This window comes from Emydura macquarii, unplaced genomic scaffold (genome assembly GCF_026122565.2).
Source record: "Emydura macquarii macquarii isolate MOO-44397 ecotype Brisbane River unplaced genomic scaffold, CSIRO-AGI_Emac_v2 contig_2768, whole genome shotgun sequence".
In the NCBI taxonomy this organism is placed as follows: Eukaryota; Metazoa; Chordata; order Testudines; family Chelidae; genus Emydura; species Emydura macquarii.
Genome location: NW_027132905.1, coordinates 10,303,083 through 10,321,243, shown reverse-complemented (window position 1 = coordinate 10,321,243; position 18,161 = coordinate 10,303,083). Strand labels below are relative to the sequence as shown.

Below are 18,161 nucleotides of genomic sequence, written 5' to 3'. Positions count from 1 at the left end.
TGGGTGACATCACTAAAAACAAGAAAAAATAATACAGATGGCAGTGGAGTATAAGAAGCAATAAAAGCCTTCAGAGGTTAGTTAAAGGAAAAGATGCTGAGGTGTTAAATGGCTGCAAAAGTTGTTTACTACAATACCATGCGTTAGATGGCAAGATAAAAAAGATAGCAAACTGTAACATAAAACATTAAAATGGAAAAAATAGATGTTGCTTCTCCTCCATGTAAGTCTTTGAAAGTGCCATTTTGCTAAACTTTCCAGTGATATTCCCTTAGGAAGAGGCCTACCAGCATGAATAACTGAGAATAGAGACAGTTTTAAAAAATGAATGATTGTTTGAGGTCAGGTCCAAAGTGAATTACTAGTCAAAGGAGTGATGGATTGTACAGAAATGATTCTATTTATGTATTAGGACATATTTTCTCTTAACATTGAAATAAAAGTTTTGTTTAACTAACCAATACCAGGCATGGTTGTAAATCATGTTTACCAAGAGTCCACCTGTCCCAGTGCTAAACTTTTGTGATTTAAAAAGGAGTGAAAGTGTAATGGATTTTGAAAGTTTTTTCTTAAGTATTCTAATTAATATATCAAAATTTAGCTAAAACCTAAAACCAAACACCTTCTAATTTAAGGGTGTGCTGGAATTTAAATTCCTGGACTTTGATTTTGGTTCCAGGTCACCTGCAAAATCAAAAGGGGTCTCCAGTGTGGATGTGGCCAACATCTCCTAAGAACACCTGATCTCATGGATTCCCCCTATTTTAGGCTGAAACCAACTCTGAAACATGAGAATTCAAAGTAGCTGAACCTGAAGCTTAGCCCTAGTTTAACCTTAAGCATGATCACTAAATCCTAGTCTAAACCTCATCCAGAGCTGGACATTAAAACAGTTTTCTCAGACCATAACTAGTGAAAATTATTGCGAAAAAAGTCTGTTATGGACTCGCGATTAACATGACACTGATCTTATGATTAAACTAAACTAAACACTTTGAGATATGCAGCCTTCACCTCCTTCAAAAAATAAGCCTAGTCTATGTCCAGAAATAGGTCTAATTCGAGAAGAATATTTGTACAAAATAGAAAACACATAGTAATTCATTAACAAAATCACTCTGCATTTTGTTATGTCACTTTCCTGCTATAATTTTGAAAGCCACAATCTTGCACTTAGTATCTTGGCACAATTCCATGTGATTGTACTGCCAATGACCAAAAGTGGTTATTCACATCATACCTCTGAAGGACATCTATAAGAAATCAGGTCAGGTATACTGACTTCTGGCTAGCTTTGCTATCCTGCCTGTCTTTGTGAAAGTTTCTCTCCATTCCTATGTTAATATTATAGCAATATGCTGCTGGTTTCAGGTTGCATTTCAATGTCATGTTCCAGATGGCAAGAAGAATTACACTTGAAAAGGGTAGCACTTGCTTTGATGGAAAGAACAGAATGTTTAGAAAGGTGGACTTAGCCAATTTGTGCTTACAATAAAATAGTCTTGAGGCATACAAGATTGAGATTTCTCTCATCTAGCACACATATGCACTCACACACAGAGAGAAAATTTTCCTAAAGTGACAAAGAAAAATGCAATATTAATACTAATACAAAATGCAGCGTTCACTTATATCCTGTACTTTGTAGTTTTCATTTTTTAATGCAGAGAGCAAAACAATGGTTTATCTACATTTCAGCACTCCAGGTTCCACAACAATTTAGTAAGATATAATATTGTATATACCAGTTCTTAACCTAAATTAATAAATATTAGAATTAACAAGAGCTGAACAAAAATATGCATCAACTAAAATTGTTCTGTAATTAAAATAAACCTGATTTATCGTGTATTTTAATGGAAAGAAAAAAGAAATAGGGACCATATTTTCTGTAAACTATTTCCCACCCTTTCTAAAATGAAATGTTATAACATTTATTCAGATATTTTCTTTAATATAGTCTAGAACTCACCAAGTTAATGTAAAAAAGCACAATTACAATTGTAATTAATTAATTGTAATTAATTAAATTGTAATTTAAATTGTAATTTAAATAAAAGCACAAACAAAGCAAGCAGCTTAGCCCACATATTCATAACTAGGCATCAAACAAGCATAGTAGGACGAGTTAATAGATACACGCATTCCTTCCTGGATAGACATTGCCGTGCCTGATAGAACGAGCTGAAACTTCAAACTTCCCAACAATCAACCAGTAGCCAATGAAAAATTTAGCCCTGATCATCCCAAAATATAAATGGAGAGTGGGAGAAAAGAAGGTTAAAATGTATTATTTGACTGGATGTATAGGAGAGATTTCAGTCATCCACAGACTTGTGGTTTCCCATGACGGCTAGATATGTTTCTTCTAACTGGGAACAAAATGGCTGGGAGATTCGTGGTTTATGTAGCCAGTTTGCCCATGATTTTAAGGGCACCAAAAGACCCTCGGTCTCATTAGACATTCATGAGGGATGCAATGGTGGTGGTAGGTGTTATTGTACTACGTTACCCATCCTCTCAGCTGTTTATTTTGTCTTTTCCTCCCTACTCATAGTCCATACTGAAGCAAAATATGATGCCATCTGCCAATGTTCCATTATAATAATGAAATAAAACAGATCACTTAAAACTATTGTCATTTTTTAAAATGAAGTCATACTCAATCCACTAGAAAGAAAATTACAATCACAATTCAGGACTTACGTTGATATCTTCCAAATCTAGGAAGTTCAGTGTGACTCCATTGCGTTTCCAGATAATTGGGGGCCTAAGGGTTCCATGGATGGCACAGGTCAATACAGCGCTCAATCCAACTGTTACTGTGGTAATGCTAACCTTGTGTTCTTCAGGAAGAGTGAGTTGAACCACCTCTGCAAAAAGTAAGGAAATAAAGGAAGAAATTATTGATACCAAAATGAAGTTATTTTCCCGTTGATTCTTTGGGAAGATTTCAGCTTTGAAAAGATATACACACTGAAAAGGATCAGCCCAAGAAACAAAGCAAAATAGGATACATGGCAATGAAATCTTCTATTATAACCTAATTCCCTAGTTCATGCTCTCTGGATGTCAGACAACTTCCATGCTGATTAAAGAAAAGCATTGATATCAGACATGCTTATTTCCACCCTGAAGAAGCAGAATTAAAATTACATATACCGCAGAAACAAAGTAATATTTTAATTTCATTTTTGAGTAAACCTTGCTGTTTTGAATTTTGCAATCTGGAGGCTACCAGTAAAAAAAATCAAATAAAATTTACCAAATATTACATTGCATGTGAGATATCACTTTTTCCCTCTACTAAGAAATTGCAATGTCATTCCTATATTTTATTGAATTTAACATTTTAATTTATGCCTACATGTAAAACAAGCGCTTAGTTCATGCTCTAGGCACCGATAATATTTCTTTAAAACCACAAAAATGTCATACTGTTTTCCTGGCCAATGGTTTATAAAGTTGTCTCCGCATATTTTGCCATGTATGGCTGCATGTATAGGGAAGACATTGGATGTTAGAATTACTGCCGAAACAGATAGTCATTATTAGACATTTCAACAAGAGTGAGCAAGCAGCAGGGCAATCAAGCTGCACTGTCATCAGAACTGCAAAAGTCACAATTTTATCTTTCTCATGATGTTTTCTTTTCTTGGCCCTATTCACAAGGCTCTTACAAGAACAAACCTTTGAAGCTATGTCACATTTAAATGCTCAAAACTGGGCTTTCAAGTTAATAGCCCATTAAAATGAATGTGGAAAGTTCAGCCCCACTTTTGGGGCTTCAGACTCTGACTGCAGAACAAACGAGGCAGCAGTGCATTGATTTAGAGAACTCCTACATCTATGGAATTCAGACGTCAGACGTCTTCTGGGCTTGTGCATTCCATTGCTGAACAGTTGCTGTATAATGCTAACTGAAAGGCTGCCAGGAAGGAAACAGCAAAACAAGTTTTTTTTTTAAGCACCAACATTGACATGGAAATAAAATCTTGTGAAGACACGGGTGTCTCATCACGATTAACTAACGAGAGTTATCAGAACTGGAATTTGATTCAGATAACACCACTTCCCCCTGAAACCTGTCTCTTCTCTGGAGGCAATATCAGGAGTATTGAAACATTAAGTACTTTTCTTCATTTTGACAGCTGTGGGGATAATTTAAGTGAGACTGTTAAAGTGGGTACATTAGACATACGACATGGGCCTTTCACTAGGTAGCTGAATGGCCATGAAAAATCAAGAACAATATTACAACCACACGTTACTGAGGTTCTAGACAATCTGGAATTTGTAAAGAAGACATTAGTAGGAAAATACCCACTTCACCCTTCATGGGTGTCAGGGCTGATTAGTTTTTGTCAGAAACTTTGATTAGAAACTGAATTACTGGATCATTTATTTGCATACCCTCTGCTGTCTGAGTGCCTTTTTCCTTTATTCACATCCACAGAAATTAACTAGCTGGAGTGAAATGAAGATAAAAGGAACTGATACTGCCTAGGTCATACATTTTGGGAAAAGTTTATTTTGACCAGTGCCCAAGTTGGGGTGAGCCAATCTATTTCCCCCCAATGCTTACTTCAGTTGGCAACATAAACATCGACCACTCTTTCCCTTTCCCCATTCCAATTAGTGAAATCCATCCCTGTGCAGAGGGCCAGCACAAGTCATCTAATAGAAATTAAATAAACCTTATGTGATGCATATGCCTTCTTCTGGCCCTCTGAAGAGGGATGAACTTCATGTAATCTGAATACTCCTTTTCACCATAGCGACTAACATCCTAGAAAACTACAGGGAAGACATGGTCGTGATTTCCCCAACTGGTGAAAATCTTTATAAGGAAAATCTTTTGCACTGCTTCTGTTAAAGATACAATGTTCTCCTTTACTTTGACTTATATCCTGCAATATGCTAAATAAAAAGGAAAACAGCCTCTATCTTTGCAACCTATGCATAAACATAAACACTATATTCCATTTCTTTTAATTTCTTCTGACTTTTTCATTTTCAATGGCTCCTTTTAAGAAATTAACTTACGTTAACTTTTCTGCCTTAGCAGGCTCTCTCTCTCTGGTAGCATTGGGAAGACCAAAAGGATTCACTTCATACGCTCACACTGCTTGTCAATCAATCAAACTGATTGTGAACACTTGTGTGCAAAGGCCTTTCAGGTGGTTAACCTGAAACAATCATCAGCCTCAAGTAGACAGGCACCTCAGAAGAGATGACAGCTACATCCTTCTTGTCCACATTCCCCTCAGCTAAGGAAGAAGGTAATGTAGTGCCTAGAATGCTGCAGATTATGTCCACTGCTTTAAGTCTTAGGCTGATTCAGGACTGTAAAAAATCAATATCACATTTCGTGTTCTGTGCAAGAGATCAGACCTTCTTCCACTTCATATTCTTAGTGCTGATTTAGAAACAGCACAAACTGTAGGCAAGAAAGAGTAGCTATAAAAATTATATTAGGCTGAATTATTATCATTATTTGGATTACAGTAGTGCCTAGAGATCTCAACTGGGATCAGGGTCTCATTATGCTGGGGAACTGTACAGATACATAGTAAACAACATTTCCTGCCTAAAGAGTTTACAGTCTAGAATAGACTGGAGAGACAAAGAGTAGAAGGGGAAACAGAAGCACAGACAGGTGAAGTGACTTGCCCAATGTCACACAGCAGATCAGTGGCAGAGCTGGGAATAAACCCCAGATCTCCGGAGTCCCAGTTCAGTTTAGTTCTCTGCCTACTGGGCCACACTGCTTCTAAAATCCTTTTGTCCTTATTCACACAAAACTCCAGTTTGTGTCAGCATCTTAGGACTGTACAATATAATTAGTGACTGTGGGACATAACACTACATTCTACCATCATTTCCTCACTTTCTGCCCCGAATACATATCCTGATTATATGCATTAGTATTTTAGCTATTTTTGCATGGAGCACAGACTTCCTTTTATGCATACAGTATTTTGAATGTACTTGACATGATAAACAGCAGTTAATTAGTATAATATGTAGCATGCAGTACAGTTAATAAAGACCATCTTTCCTTGAAGAGAAATGAAATAGAGGATCATTCACTAGAGAATTGGGTTTTATTTCTTATTACATTTTTTCCTTAATCCCATGTGTTATTTCTGACAATGAATTCTATGAAAGACTCCTAAAACCTATCAACATCCTCTTCAGCAGGATTTTTTTGAGCACTTTGCTGAAATAAAAACTAGATTTCTTTGCAAATGATAGCCAAACAGACCTCCATTTTGCATGTTAGAAGTGCATTAGTGGAAAATAGATCCACTTCTAGTAAAGGAGAAAATTGAATAGTGGCCATAATTCAGTGAAATAATATCCATGAGGTCACTTTGAGATTACAACATATAATAAGTACAGATCAATTGAAAAACAAAAACACAATTGATTTTTGTTTTCTCACAGAGTATGTTTGAAAGCACGCTGTTAGTATCACATTAAGTTCTAAATATTTTTACATTAAAGCAGTTATAATTAGTTATGCCTTTAATCATTGCTTTACCAAAGATCTTTATCATTATCCAAGATGTGCTTAAACAACCAGGTTTATTCAGATGCAGCCCATGGGTAAATGGACATAATCAACTTAAAAACTACACTTCTGTGTTAATGTATTTGTTTTTAGCTATTGCTGTTAAAAGTACCAAAAGGAGTAGGGAGAAAAATTGACATTTGTTTCTTTGCTGGTTTTGTAATTGGACAATACTTTGAGTATACTCAGTTTCACTGTACCCCCCTGTTTAGGTCCTGATCCAGCAAAGCACTTGAGCTCACAATTAACTTTAAGAAAGAGGGTAGTCCCAGCAAGTATTAATGTTCGTAGGACTACTCATATGCCTAAAAATAAGTATGTGCTTAAATGTTTTTTTGGAACAGGGCAATAGACAGTTTCCTCTGTTATTTGTGGGTCTTTCACACAACTGCCAAGGGACAAGAAAAACTTAAAAAGATAGGAAAAGATGACTGCAATACCACAAAAAGTAGATGAGAGGACTGTGCCCTCTCAAATTGCATTAAAAAGCAACAACAAAACTCAGCAATAATAAATAATTGAATTATTGTAAGAACAGATTGAAAATTCAGCCTACCTACAATATAGTTGTGGTAGGATGACATGCAAGTTTGGGTGTCAACTGGTTTAACTGAATAATGCAAGTCTAGGATCCATTACAGATAATACAATGCAGCAGATAGGCTTTCATTACTCTAGACTTACCTTTAATACTTAAGTAATGAAACCTGAGCTACTGGATTGGCTTTGGATATTAATGTGGGTTTGGAAATACACTGGTTACCTTAACCGATCAATACATTAAAAAGTAAGATAAATGATTTTCTTTCTTTAACAGAGTAAGTCAAAGTATGCAGTATGGATCCATTTCTGAAATATTCTAGTTGGTAGACAGTGATATTCTAGATGTTTAGTACTGTTAGAGAAAAATCAGCAACTGCTTTAAGTATTGATATATCAACACAAACATTTTTTTAAAACTGCATGAGTGCTTTTTTAAAAATATACTTACCCAATTTTAAAAATCTGAAACCTGTGACATCTATATATATATATAAGTGACTCAAATAGTAATAGCTTTTTTCTAGCATAATCTCATCTATAAATTTCCCCATGTTAAATATTGAGCTGATCACATTATTTTTCAATACTATTAGACTAGAGATTTTCAACATGCTTGAAGAAAAGGAAATTGAAACTGCTCAAAGAGTGCCTATTTCCATAGAAGAGAGATGAATTCTGCACATTAAGGGCCAAATTCTCAAGTGGAGTTAGGCCAGCAAAGAATTTAGCCCCAAGACTGATCAATTGCATGCCTGCTATATAGCATAAAAATCAGTACAGGATGTTTGGTTTACAATGACCTTGTACATTTAGTAGGAAAAAGAGATAGAAGAAATGTGTACATTGAGGAAAGAGGGAGGAAAGGGGGCAGAGTGGGAGGGAACATGGAGAGGAACAGGGAGTAAGGTTGGAAGCAGAGGGGCTGTAATGAAAAAGGATGGAGCAAAAAGCATATCAGAGGAGAGAAAGTGTTCAAGTTCCAAGTTCAAACTGAAATAAGCAGAATCTACTGTTTATTTCCAATGCTTGGGGGTTATAAACTTGAGGTGCTGCCAGGAAGAAATCTTTGCTCTCAATAGTTGGCTCAGCAACTTTCAGGTTCCTGTTTGCTTCCTGGTGGTTTGTGAATACAGTTTAAACTTTTAGATCCAGTTCCAGAGTCCAAATTCTACAGTGGAGCCATCCACTCCATTTGGGGCAGGACATGGGCTGCCAAAAATTGCTTATTTGCTGGAGAAGGTTCATTGTTTCAGAAATGGTATGGAGTGGCTTCTAGAAGTCAGCTGCACCATGTTGCCAACTCCAAGCATTGAAAAACCATGAGTCAGTTCCCTTAAAATCACTCTTAAACATCATGAGATTTTATAAAAACAATACATATTAGAGGGATTGTATTTGCCTTCTGGTTTTTGAATCATTGGGGTGCACTTGGATCACATCATCAATCTTCGGATCACATCTTGCAATTATGAGGGTGAGAAAAAAATTTTCAGACGAAAGCTGAAATTCTTATGTATTCACATGACTCCAGGAGCTGGGAATTTAAGAAAACCACCAAATACCATGAGGCTTATGATAAAATTGTTAATGTTGGCAACTCAGGGCAAAACAAATTCCAAAATTACTATAAAATAAGTCTTAGAGTGGGAGAACCCATTGTAACTCTGCAGTCTGTGCCTCTGTATTTGGAGAGAATAAAATTTTCTTGCAAATACAGATCCAGATCTGACATATTTCTAAAATATGCTATCTTATTAACTTCTTTATTATTATTAAAATCAAGATACCTCTTCACATTTTCCCCTATCCCTTCTTCTCTCCTATTTTATTTCTTAGATTGTTAAACAGGAGTAGTACTGACTTACACATCAAGCTATGCATTTTAATGTGAGCAGGTATTACTTGTTGTGCTGTTTTATCATGGAAATCTTTCCTCTGCTGTCATTTGCAGCCCGCCAAAGGCAATCATAATTTCACAATGAAGACATGTATAATTGAGGTCATTATAGGGAGCAACCTGGAATGAGCATCTATAGCAAAACTCATTGATTTAGCATGGCTTAGAGATAATTTACATAGTAAATGTCGGTTGCCAGCCCTCCTTTTCTCATGCTACAGTCTACACAGAAGTTGATTCTATTTTTAAAAAATGCTTTGTATCTTTAATTAGATTTTTTCAGTTTAAACCGTGTAAATATATTTTTCCAATAAATTGTTACTACCTTTAATCATTTTTTCACAGATACCTTTTCAGTGCTTAAAAAAATGAAATAATCTACTTTATTGCTTAAACTCTGTTTAAAGGACAAAACAATTTTTATTCTATAAATTGTCTTAATGAAGATAGGATGAGTGAAAACTTAACTCTCACCTGAATTTAGAGATGGATGAACGGTTTTCCGTGAGATAAGAATCAAATACAAACCTTCACACAAAACTCAGTGAACAAAAATACATTTTCTTTAGGGGGCGGGGGGAAGGTGGAAGATGAAACAATGTATTGTGTAGCCACCAGGTGAATGGCATTGTAACCCCTGTCCTGGGTAGTTTAGCATGTACTTCATGGGACACAACATTATGCCTCTATGTACTCACCAGTCCCCTCAATTTGTTTTAGAAGCTGAACGCTTCACTATTAAAGTCTGTTCACTACCTGATACTGCACACTCAACTCAACGAACATTTTGCCATTGATTTCAATGGGAGCTGGATCTGGTCTTCTCTATCTGAAGACGTCTTAGTTCAAGAGATGCTGAAAATTATAGTAAGGCCTTTTAACATCGTTTTTCATTTCCCCATAAGTTCAGTGGAATTAGTCTACCTTTGCATGAGGGTAACTAAGAAAATCAGCTGTACTTACATCTGGGCTGAATTTGGCTCATGAACTTTAAGATGGGAGTGGGATCTCTGATTCGGAAGAGCTGTCCAAGGGTAATTGTAAACTTGAGACTGAACAAGAAGAAAAAAAGGGGGTGGCAAAAGGATGAATCTACTGCCTAGAGACACTGGATGAGATGCTGGGGGAAGATGTGGTTATCTAATTAGTCAACGTAGAGGAACAGAAGATGATAAAGGACAAATTTCTGCGTGTATATGTGTGTGAAGCACTGCATGATTTGCTCTACAGATGATAATACCTAGGGTATTTGGAAAATATATTTGATTTTGTTCTCAGCCCTAGTGGACAGACCTCATAACTGCTGAGAAAAGCATTCATGCATGATCTGTTTTACCTTAGAAATTATTTGTATGGCTTTATAAAGCCGTGGAACAGACACTTGAAAAATATATATTACAAAGAATATGGCCTTGTTATCACAGGTTCTGCAGGTTATTGAGGGTCAACAAACCCAATCTTCTTTAGAGGTGTTTATCACCTCCTCAGCTGTTGACATGTCCAGAGCCAATGGAGTATCATCCATCAAACAAAACAAAGAAAACACTTCCTGAATAACAGCCTGGAAACACAAAAAAACCAAGCTTGCTATTGAACATTACCATGGACCTGTTCTGCTTTCTCCTTCCCCTTCCATCAATGCCAGGTAAAAGACTAGCTTCAACCAGGATTCTGGACCCTACACGGCCACAAATCTGCCTTACGGAAAATCACAAGAGCGCTGAGCATCCATAATCCCTTTTCTGATACAGGAGAGGGAAAGAGCCTCATGACAGCCACCATATCCTCAGGAGTAGGTGCCACTAACTGGGAGGATATCTGGCTAGGGTATCTGCACTAAATCAGTGCCTCTCACCTCTGCTAGTGCGGGTTCTATGTTTTCCCCTCAAAGAATCCCTGCAGAGGACAGCAGTTCAAACACTACCACTCTCCCCCAGCAAAATTCCCTCTTTGGTTTAACTGCCACATTAGGGGTTTAGCTGGCATTAGGAGTTATTGTTTCCACCCTTCTGTAGCAGCCAGGGAGAATCAAATCCTCTAGTAGCAATCAACCACTGTATCTTTTATTGCAACAATACATTTTCAGAGTTTGATTTCCATGGAAAGAAGATGCAGCAATGCAGTATTCAGATAAGGCTTGTAAGCTGAATTAATGTATATAATAAAATGATTTCTAAAGCCAAGGGAAAATATACACTCCTCAGCTTTATTTCGTAACTGCAATAATTCAAATTATTAATGTAATTTATAAATCTTCAGTACCTTGGGTATGCTACCTCAAGGAGTATTTTATTGTAAATCCTCCATTAAATTAGTAATGCTGTTTTCAGAGTCATAAAAGGCATAACCATAAATCTAGTGGTAAGAAAGAATTTAGTACCTTAAACCTTTTCTGTCATTACTCTGGAAGTCCACAAAGCTATGACTCTCTAAAATAGCTTTCTAATCTTGTACTGAAAATATCAAATGTATCCAGTTGTGGAATTCAAAGTATGAGTGAGGACATCATCATGACTTTACAGAAGCGATACTACCTACTGTTTTTCTTAGAGAAGACTGCTCCCTCTCTCTCTCTCACTCCAATCAAGTTTGGCCAATTCTTCACAGTTCAGATGATAACGTATTTTAAATTAAACAAAATATGAGAATAGGGGAAATTAAAAAAAATTAAACATTAAAACCCCATTTAACTATTCTTCAGTAACTGACATAATATATTAACCCCACTTGTACATCCATCATGATGTGTATTAAAGTCAATTATATGTACAACAAGAATAATCAGAGTTATAACAGTGCAAACAAACAGTTTTGAAAGGGATAAAATCCTCATGCTTCAGGGTTTAAATTAAACTCTATCTCTGAGGGATTCAGATGAGATTTTCACAGGACAGATTATCCCATAACTGCCTAATGTGGGGTTCTTGCACTGCCTCTGAGGTAGTTGGTGCTGCCCACTATCAAAGACAAGACATTGGACAAGATGGACCCTGGTCTGAGACAGTATGACAAGTACTATATTTCCATGTTCCTGATTCTTATCCTTACTGGCAGATTAACAATATTCCAGCTAGCTAATATGTACATCTAAAACAGCAGTGAAAGAGAAAAGTTAAGAAGAATCACAATAAGGGTGATGAGAGGTCCCTCAACATATTCCCATTAGCTTCAATGGTTGTTAGATTCAGAGATTTTCAGGCCAGAAGGGACCATTCATTTCAATGGACATTGAGGCACCTAACTCCCATGGGTGTTAGGCATCTAAATATCTTTGAGGACCTGGGTTTGAATGACTACTTCGATATTTTTGTGTTTTCTCAATCATACACAAATTCCTTTAAACCATATTTTGCCATTTCAATTTCGATTGAGCACTGTATGACTCTCTAGTTATTCCCACAGTATATACATTTGCTGATCTCAATTATATTAAAGTTTAACCAAGCAAACATTCTATATGCACTTTTTTGAAAGTCAGGTTTTCTTTTCTGTTAAAGCAGCGGTTCCCAACCTCAGGGCCGGATTAACTCTCCTGTGGACCTGGGGCTATTAATTTTGTGGGGTCCCTTACGGTGGTGCTCCAGGGGCAGGGAACACTCGGGCTGGCCTAGGGCAGACCGGCCAGCCTGGGGGTGAGGCGGGCTGGCGCTGTGGCCCGGTGCAGGCTGGCGGTGCTCCAGGGGCTGGGAGCGCTCAAGCCAGAGGCACTCCGGGGGCGGGACAGGCTAGCACTGTGGCGCAGCGTGGGCCAACCTGGCAGTGCTCTGGGGGCTGGAGGGAGCGCTTGGGTTGGGCCTGGGCAGGGTGGGCGCTGTGGTGTGGGCCAGTGGCGCTCCGGGGACTGAGAGTGCTCAGGCCGGAGGCATTCTGGGACCTGAGGCAGACGGTCCAGCCTGGGGCCGGGGTGGGGCAGGCCAGTGCTGTGATGCGGCGTGGGCTGGTGGGTGGTGGCACTCCAGGGGCTGGGGCAGACTGGCCAGCCTGGGACCACCGGATAGCGGGTTCGATTCATGCCTGGTGCTGGGGCATTTTGGCAGTGGGGGAGGAGGGGTGGGCACAGGGGCACCAGGACGGCCAGGGTAGGTTGGGGTGGGGCAGAGCTGGGGCATGGACTCTGGAGGCGCTTGGGGTGTTTCAGCGCTGGGGCCACCCTGCCAACCTGGCTGGTGCTTGAGCCACCCAGGGCAGGGAGGGCCACCCAGGCTCTGACGGGAGAGGGGTGGAAGTGGTGTGACTTTGGGCGGAAGGGGCAGGGCCGGGGGCTAGCCTCCCTGAACAGGCAGTTCACCAGCCGCCCGGATTTATTTTTGCAGGGCCCCCCTTACCCCGAGGACCTGGACTGCAGCCCCTAAAGCCCCTGCATTAATCCAGCCCTGCCCAACCTTCTCATTGTGCGGACCCCTTTTCAACCTCCAAACATTTTGTGGACCACCACATGCTACTAGTTTTATTTGAAATTGTACATTTCCTTGGTGAGGATGTTATTATTTTTCTTTTCCACGGACCCCCTATAGTATGGACCACAAGTTGGAAACCGCTCTGTTAAAGGAAAGAACATAACATTTTTTTTGCGTGAAGTCCTATCCCTCCATCCATGTTACTAATCTGAGGGAAAATATTAAGTATATGCAGGAAGAGATAATTCATTCATTCTTGAAAGTACATGAATAAATATAAGTTGTTCTCTGCTTAATTATCTAATCTCCTAAGGATGATAAGTGATGGATTCATTATGTAAATAGGTGTAAGTAGACTATTTTAAAGAATGTTTACATAAATATATTAGTTTTTATTTTAAATTCCTATTTCCCACAGATTCTAAGAGTGATGTTGATATGATTAATTTTTGATGAAACAGTTCCATGTTGTGTCAACAGTGCTCCACATAGACTGTAATGGCCATACGTTTTTCCAATCAATTTATTAATTTAAAAGGTAAAATTGCTAATGGACTAATGGCTTCTCCTAATTACTCCTTACAGTCATCATGCCATTAAAACACTTGACTCACAAATTTTGCTCATTTTAGTCAAAAAACAATCAGAGACATACTATAATTTCCAACTTTGTCCTGCTCAACCCGAGAAAGCAAGCAATTTATTTCTAAATTTTGAAAGTGCTGAAAGGGCATTTATAGTTGTTCTCCTCCAATTAATGTCAATGACAGTTGCACTCATAAATCTTTGAATTTTATTTTGATAATGGACAGGGTTAAAGTTAAAGCTTTCATTGTGTTCTTAATTCCACTATGTTCTACCAGAATATTATTGTAGGAGTCTGTTATCTGTACATGGTGTTATCTACAGCTGTGTAAACTGCAAGATCTCAAATAAGTCCCTGCAAGAACCAGCAACAGGCTGCATTATTTTAAGTCTGTGACTGCAATCAGAGCAAAAAATATTGGACACATGAATGTAGCCGTGTTATCTCCTGGTATTGGGAGTCTAAATGTAAATAATTGATTTTGGTACAAACCAGGTATGGTATGTTTGGTACAAACTATGCTGCACAAAAGGGAAGTGTACTAAAAAGAAATATGACAATCTAACTATTGTACAGTTGTTAATTTTAAACCTTAGAATTTTCACTATAATATTTTTGCTTTGAATTTGATATTTTCCTGGTTCCTACAATGACATCAGCTCTGTCTCTAGGACAGTAAACTGAACATGCACAGAAAGTCAGCAGCAAAAGTAGCTTATTATCTCTCCCCTAAACTTCTGTTTTCAAGCCCATTTTTGCCTTTCCAGTTAAAAGCTGGTATTGTAGAATACAACACCAAAATAAAATTAATAGTTTCAATTGTTTCTGTGCTTCTGTAACTCTAGAATATCTTAGTTCAAATATATACACTTGAAACTTCCACTGGCTTTAAAGCTTCGACTAGTCCTCCAGTTATTTCCTCTCTTTAAAATGGGAATGGAATTCAGTTAGCATGGGCAGTCTTTCAACCTAATGGAACTTTTTAAGGGCAACCACTGTATATATTTGAACTATGTTGTTTTTGAGTTATAGAGGCACAGGAAACATCTGAAATTACTAAACTTTTTAAAAAACTCCTATAAGTTACAGTGACTGAACGGATTTATACCTGATTTGAGGAAGAAAAAAGATAGCTTCTGGTGTAGGACTTGGCATACCAAGTTCTCCCTGGAGTGAATTTTTATAGCTGCTCTGAAAACCCCTAGGGTTTATCATGCAACCACTGACAGACCATTAACTATAGCAGCACTTGTGGGAATTGCTATAATATATAAGTAAATTACTTTGAAAATAGAGACAAGTCAGGCCATTGGGTATTGGGGGTTCAGGAAGCATTCAGAAATAGTTTAAAACTACTCAGATTCCACACATAGCTCCATCAAGATGCTCCAATCTGATACCCTCCATTCCGATTTATGTTGTGAGTACTGAACAGCTGCATCATACTGGCATTATGAAATGCACATCATGCAAGTAGAATAATGCATATCTCGAGAATAAAGACTACTAATAAATGGTCCATGATGTTTCTAAGGTTCCTGGAAAAATTCCAGGCATTTAAGTTTTTATTTACACATGGCTTTCAACATCTCTCAGCATACAGTGTTAGTAAACAACCACTCAGGGATATCATATCTTTTGGGTTGTAAATGAACATTGCTAACATTATTCTGGAACTTTCACTGCTGTTTCCAGCGTTGATTGTGAATTTAGCCTTAATGCTTATGCTGAGTTTTGCATCCTTTCTAACTGTAACAGTGCTTAGGATACTTAATAGATATGGCACTTCAGCTCTCTCCATCCCCATACTGACCAAAGACAAAGCCTGAGCCCTTTCACCATTTCCCCTTTACTCTTGAACTTCTACTCAAGCTGTTACCCACTTTGGAGTCTGCCCTCATTGAAGTCAGCATTTAGCTTCTCTCTGAGGCACTCAGAGATTGTCCCCATTAACAGTTTCCAAGGCCCCAGTCAAGTTGATTAGAATAAAAACAGATTTTATTGGTAAATTACAGTTATGTACAGAAAAAAAAGAAAATAAAAGATAGCTGAGTATAAACACATATAGCAAGATACTTATGAAATGCACTAGTGGGCAGGCACAGAGCTTGCATTATAATATATGGAAGTATTACCTGCAGCATTGCAAAACAAAATCTCTCATTTTAAAGGTTCTCAGAGTCTCAGTCTGCCATATGTCTCTAGGAAGCATCTCTTTTCATATCCCATGGTGGGGCTCATTTTATAGTCTTCCTCTTGGCTGACAAGTGTTTAATCAAAATTAACATATGGTGTTAAGTTATATCCCTGGACCCGTACCAGAAGGATACAAATGGTTTGAATTCAGTTTGGATGACTACATACCTGCCACTGTCATCTAAGCAAAAACCAGTAGATGTTATTTGAAGAAATAGGTGTAGAACTGAATACATTTGCATTGCATTTACATACATTTGCATAATATGCCCTGGGGTGATGATGCAGAGGAAGGAAGAGAAAGACGCATACAGAGATGGTAGTGAAGGATTGGAGAGGCAAAATTGAAGGGATTGAGGAGGAATGGGGCAAGATGAGAGAAAAGATTAGATGTTTTGTGGGTGACCAGAAGAGAATTAACTAGGGGGCTGAGAATAAATTAATTCCAGGACAGGGTACTCCTACCAGCCAAGGGGAATGGCTTCTATCTTCCTCTCGCTTCTACACTTCCTTTCTCTCCATCTCTCTGTACCCTCCTGTTTCTTTTTATCCTCTCTGCTTCTGTCTTTCTTTTGCTCTTTCCATTTCATCCTCTGACTCTCTGTCCCATGCCATTTCCAATCCCTTCCCACCTGTCTCACTCTGTTTTTCCCCCCACCACTTCACTTTCTACCCCTCCACCATTTCACTCTGCCTCTTCGACCAATCCCCACGCATTCAGCTCTCTAATTACCTCAGGTTATCTTTCATTGAGCACCAAGTTCTCCACCCACCTCCAAGACATGTAGTTTTGGGGCAACAGAACCGGGGCCTCTTCACATCCCCTCTCTGACACCAGTGGGAACCAGAGCTGATTTAAAGCATAACTGCTATACATTCTTGTGCCTATGGCCCCAGCAACTGGAATCTTGTGATCATGAATTTCAGCTTTCAGTTAAAGAAAAAGGTGTCAATCCAACATCATTGCAAAGAAAAACTTGAAAACATGATGTTTGCCTGAGTCTACAGAGAGCCTGAAACGATAGCTCTGAGAGGTGTAAATTGCTCCATATATCTCAATGGGGTATTAACTCCAAGACTCCGCTCTGGCTGGGCCCTGCAAACACCACTTCAGCAGAGGACTATGTGTGGCAAGAGAAGTGTGTGGGGCAGAGGGAATCTGGTCTATGCATTGACTCAGCAGATACACATGGTTGCTGGTCCAGGGGCTGCCCCCCCTGCTGCCATCCCACATCTCCACATGCGGAAAGGGGACCCTGTAGTCAGGATTTTGGGGGGCAATGTGGTTCTATGCCACTGCCCTTTCTCTTCGTGGGGGGATGGAGAGGACATCTCAGTTTTGGATGTCCACTTTTGCTAATGTATTTTCTTTTTTCCAAACATATCTGAGTATTTAAGTAATATTTTCCTTGAGCACTCATTTCAAATATTGCTTTCATAGGGTGATAGGCTTTTGTTCAAATAATGACTCCTACTAAACAGGTCAAAGGCAAGATTGGGAGCTACCTAACGGGCTAGACTACAAGTTATTACACAGCAACAATATCATATTATTCAGATAAGATGTATTTTGCATATTTTAAGAATATAATACAGTAGACACTTGTTTGCAACAACACCTTGTAAGGGCAACCACTGGTTATGAGCAACATTTCCCTTGGGAGCACTTTCCCTACTGTGAATTGTCAATACGCCCCATAACAGCAACAGTTGCTTAGGAGCGAAGTCGCAAAAGGGCACCGACATGTTGCTACTAATGAGCATCTACTATATCATAACTCATGCATCAGCTATTTCACACATGACCTGGCCACCTTCAAAACACAAGTTGTATCTTAATAGAAACTTGGAAGAAGATAAAATGTGTAGACAAAATAACAGTAATATTACAAAGAAATATATTACCAAACAAAACAAAACAAAACACACTGGAGTGAATTGAAACAAAAGAAAAAAGAAGAATCT

General features: G+C 38.4%; 1 protein-coding gene across 2 annotated transcripts in view; it reads right to left on the bottom strand.

The window, feature by feature from the left end:
* The window catches only part of FSTL4 (follistatin like 4), a 431,301-nt gene that overhangs the window by 59,423 nt on the left and 353,717 nt on the right, over positions 1-18,161 (bottom strand). For both annotated transcript variants that reach the window (XM_067566476.1, XM_067566477.1), the window contains exon 7: positions 2,707-2,873. In XM_067566476.1, the coding sequence (XP_067422577.1) occupies positions 2,707-2,873 (167 nt within the window). The remainder of the gene's footprint in view (positions 1-2,706; positions 2,874-18,161) is intronic.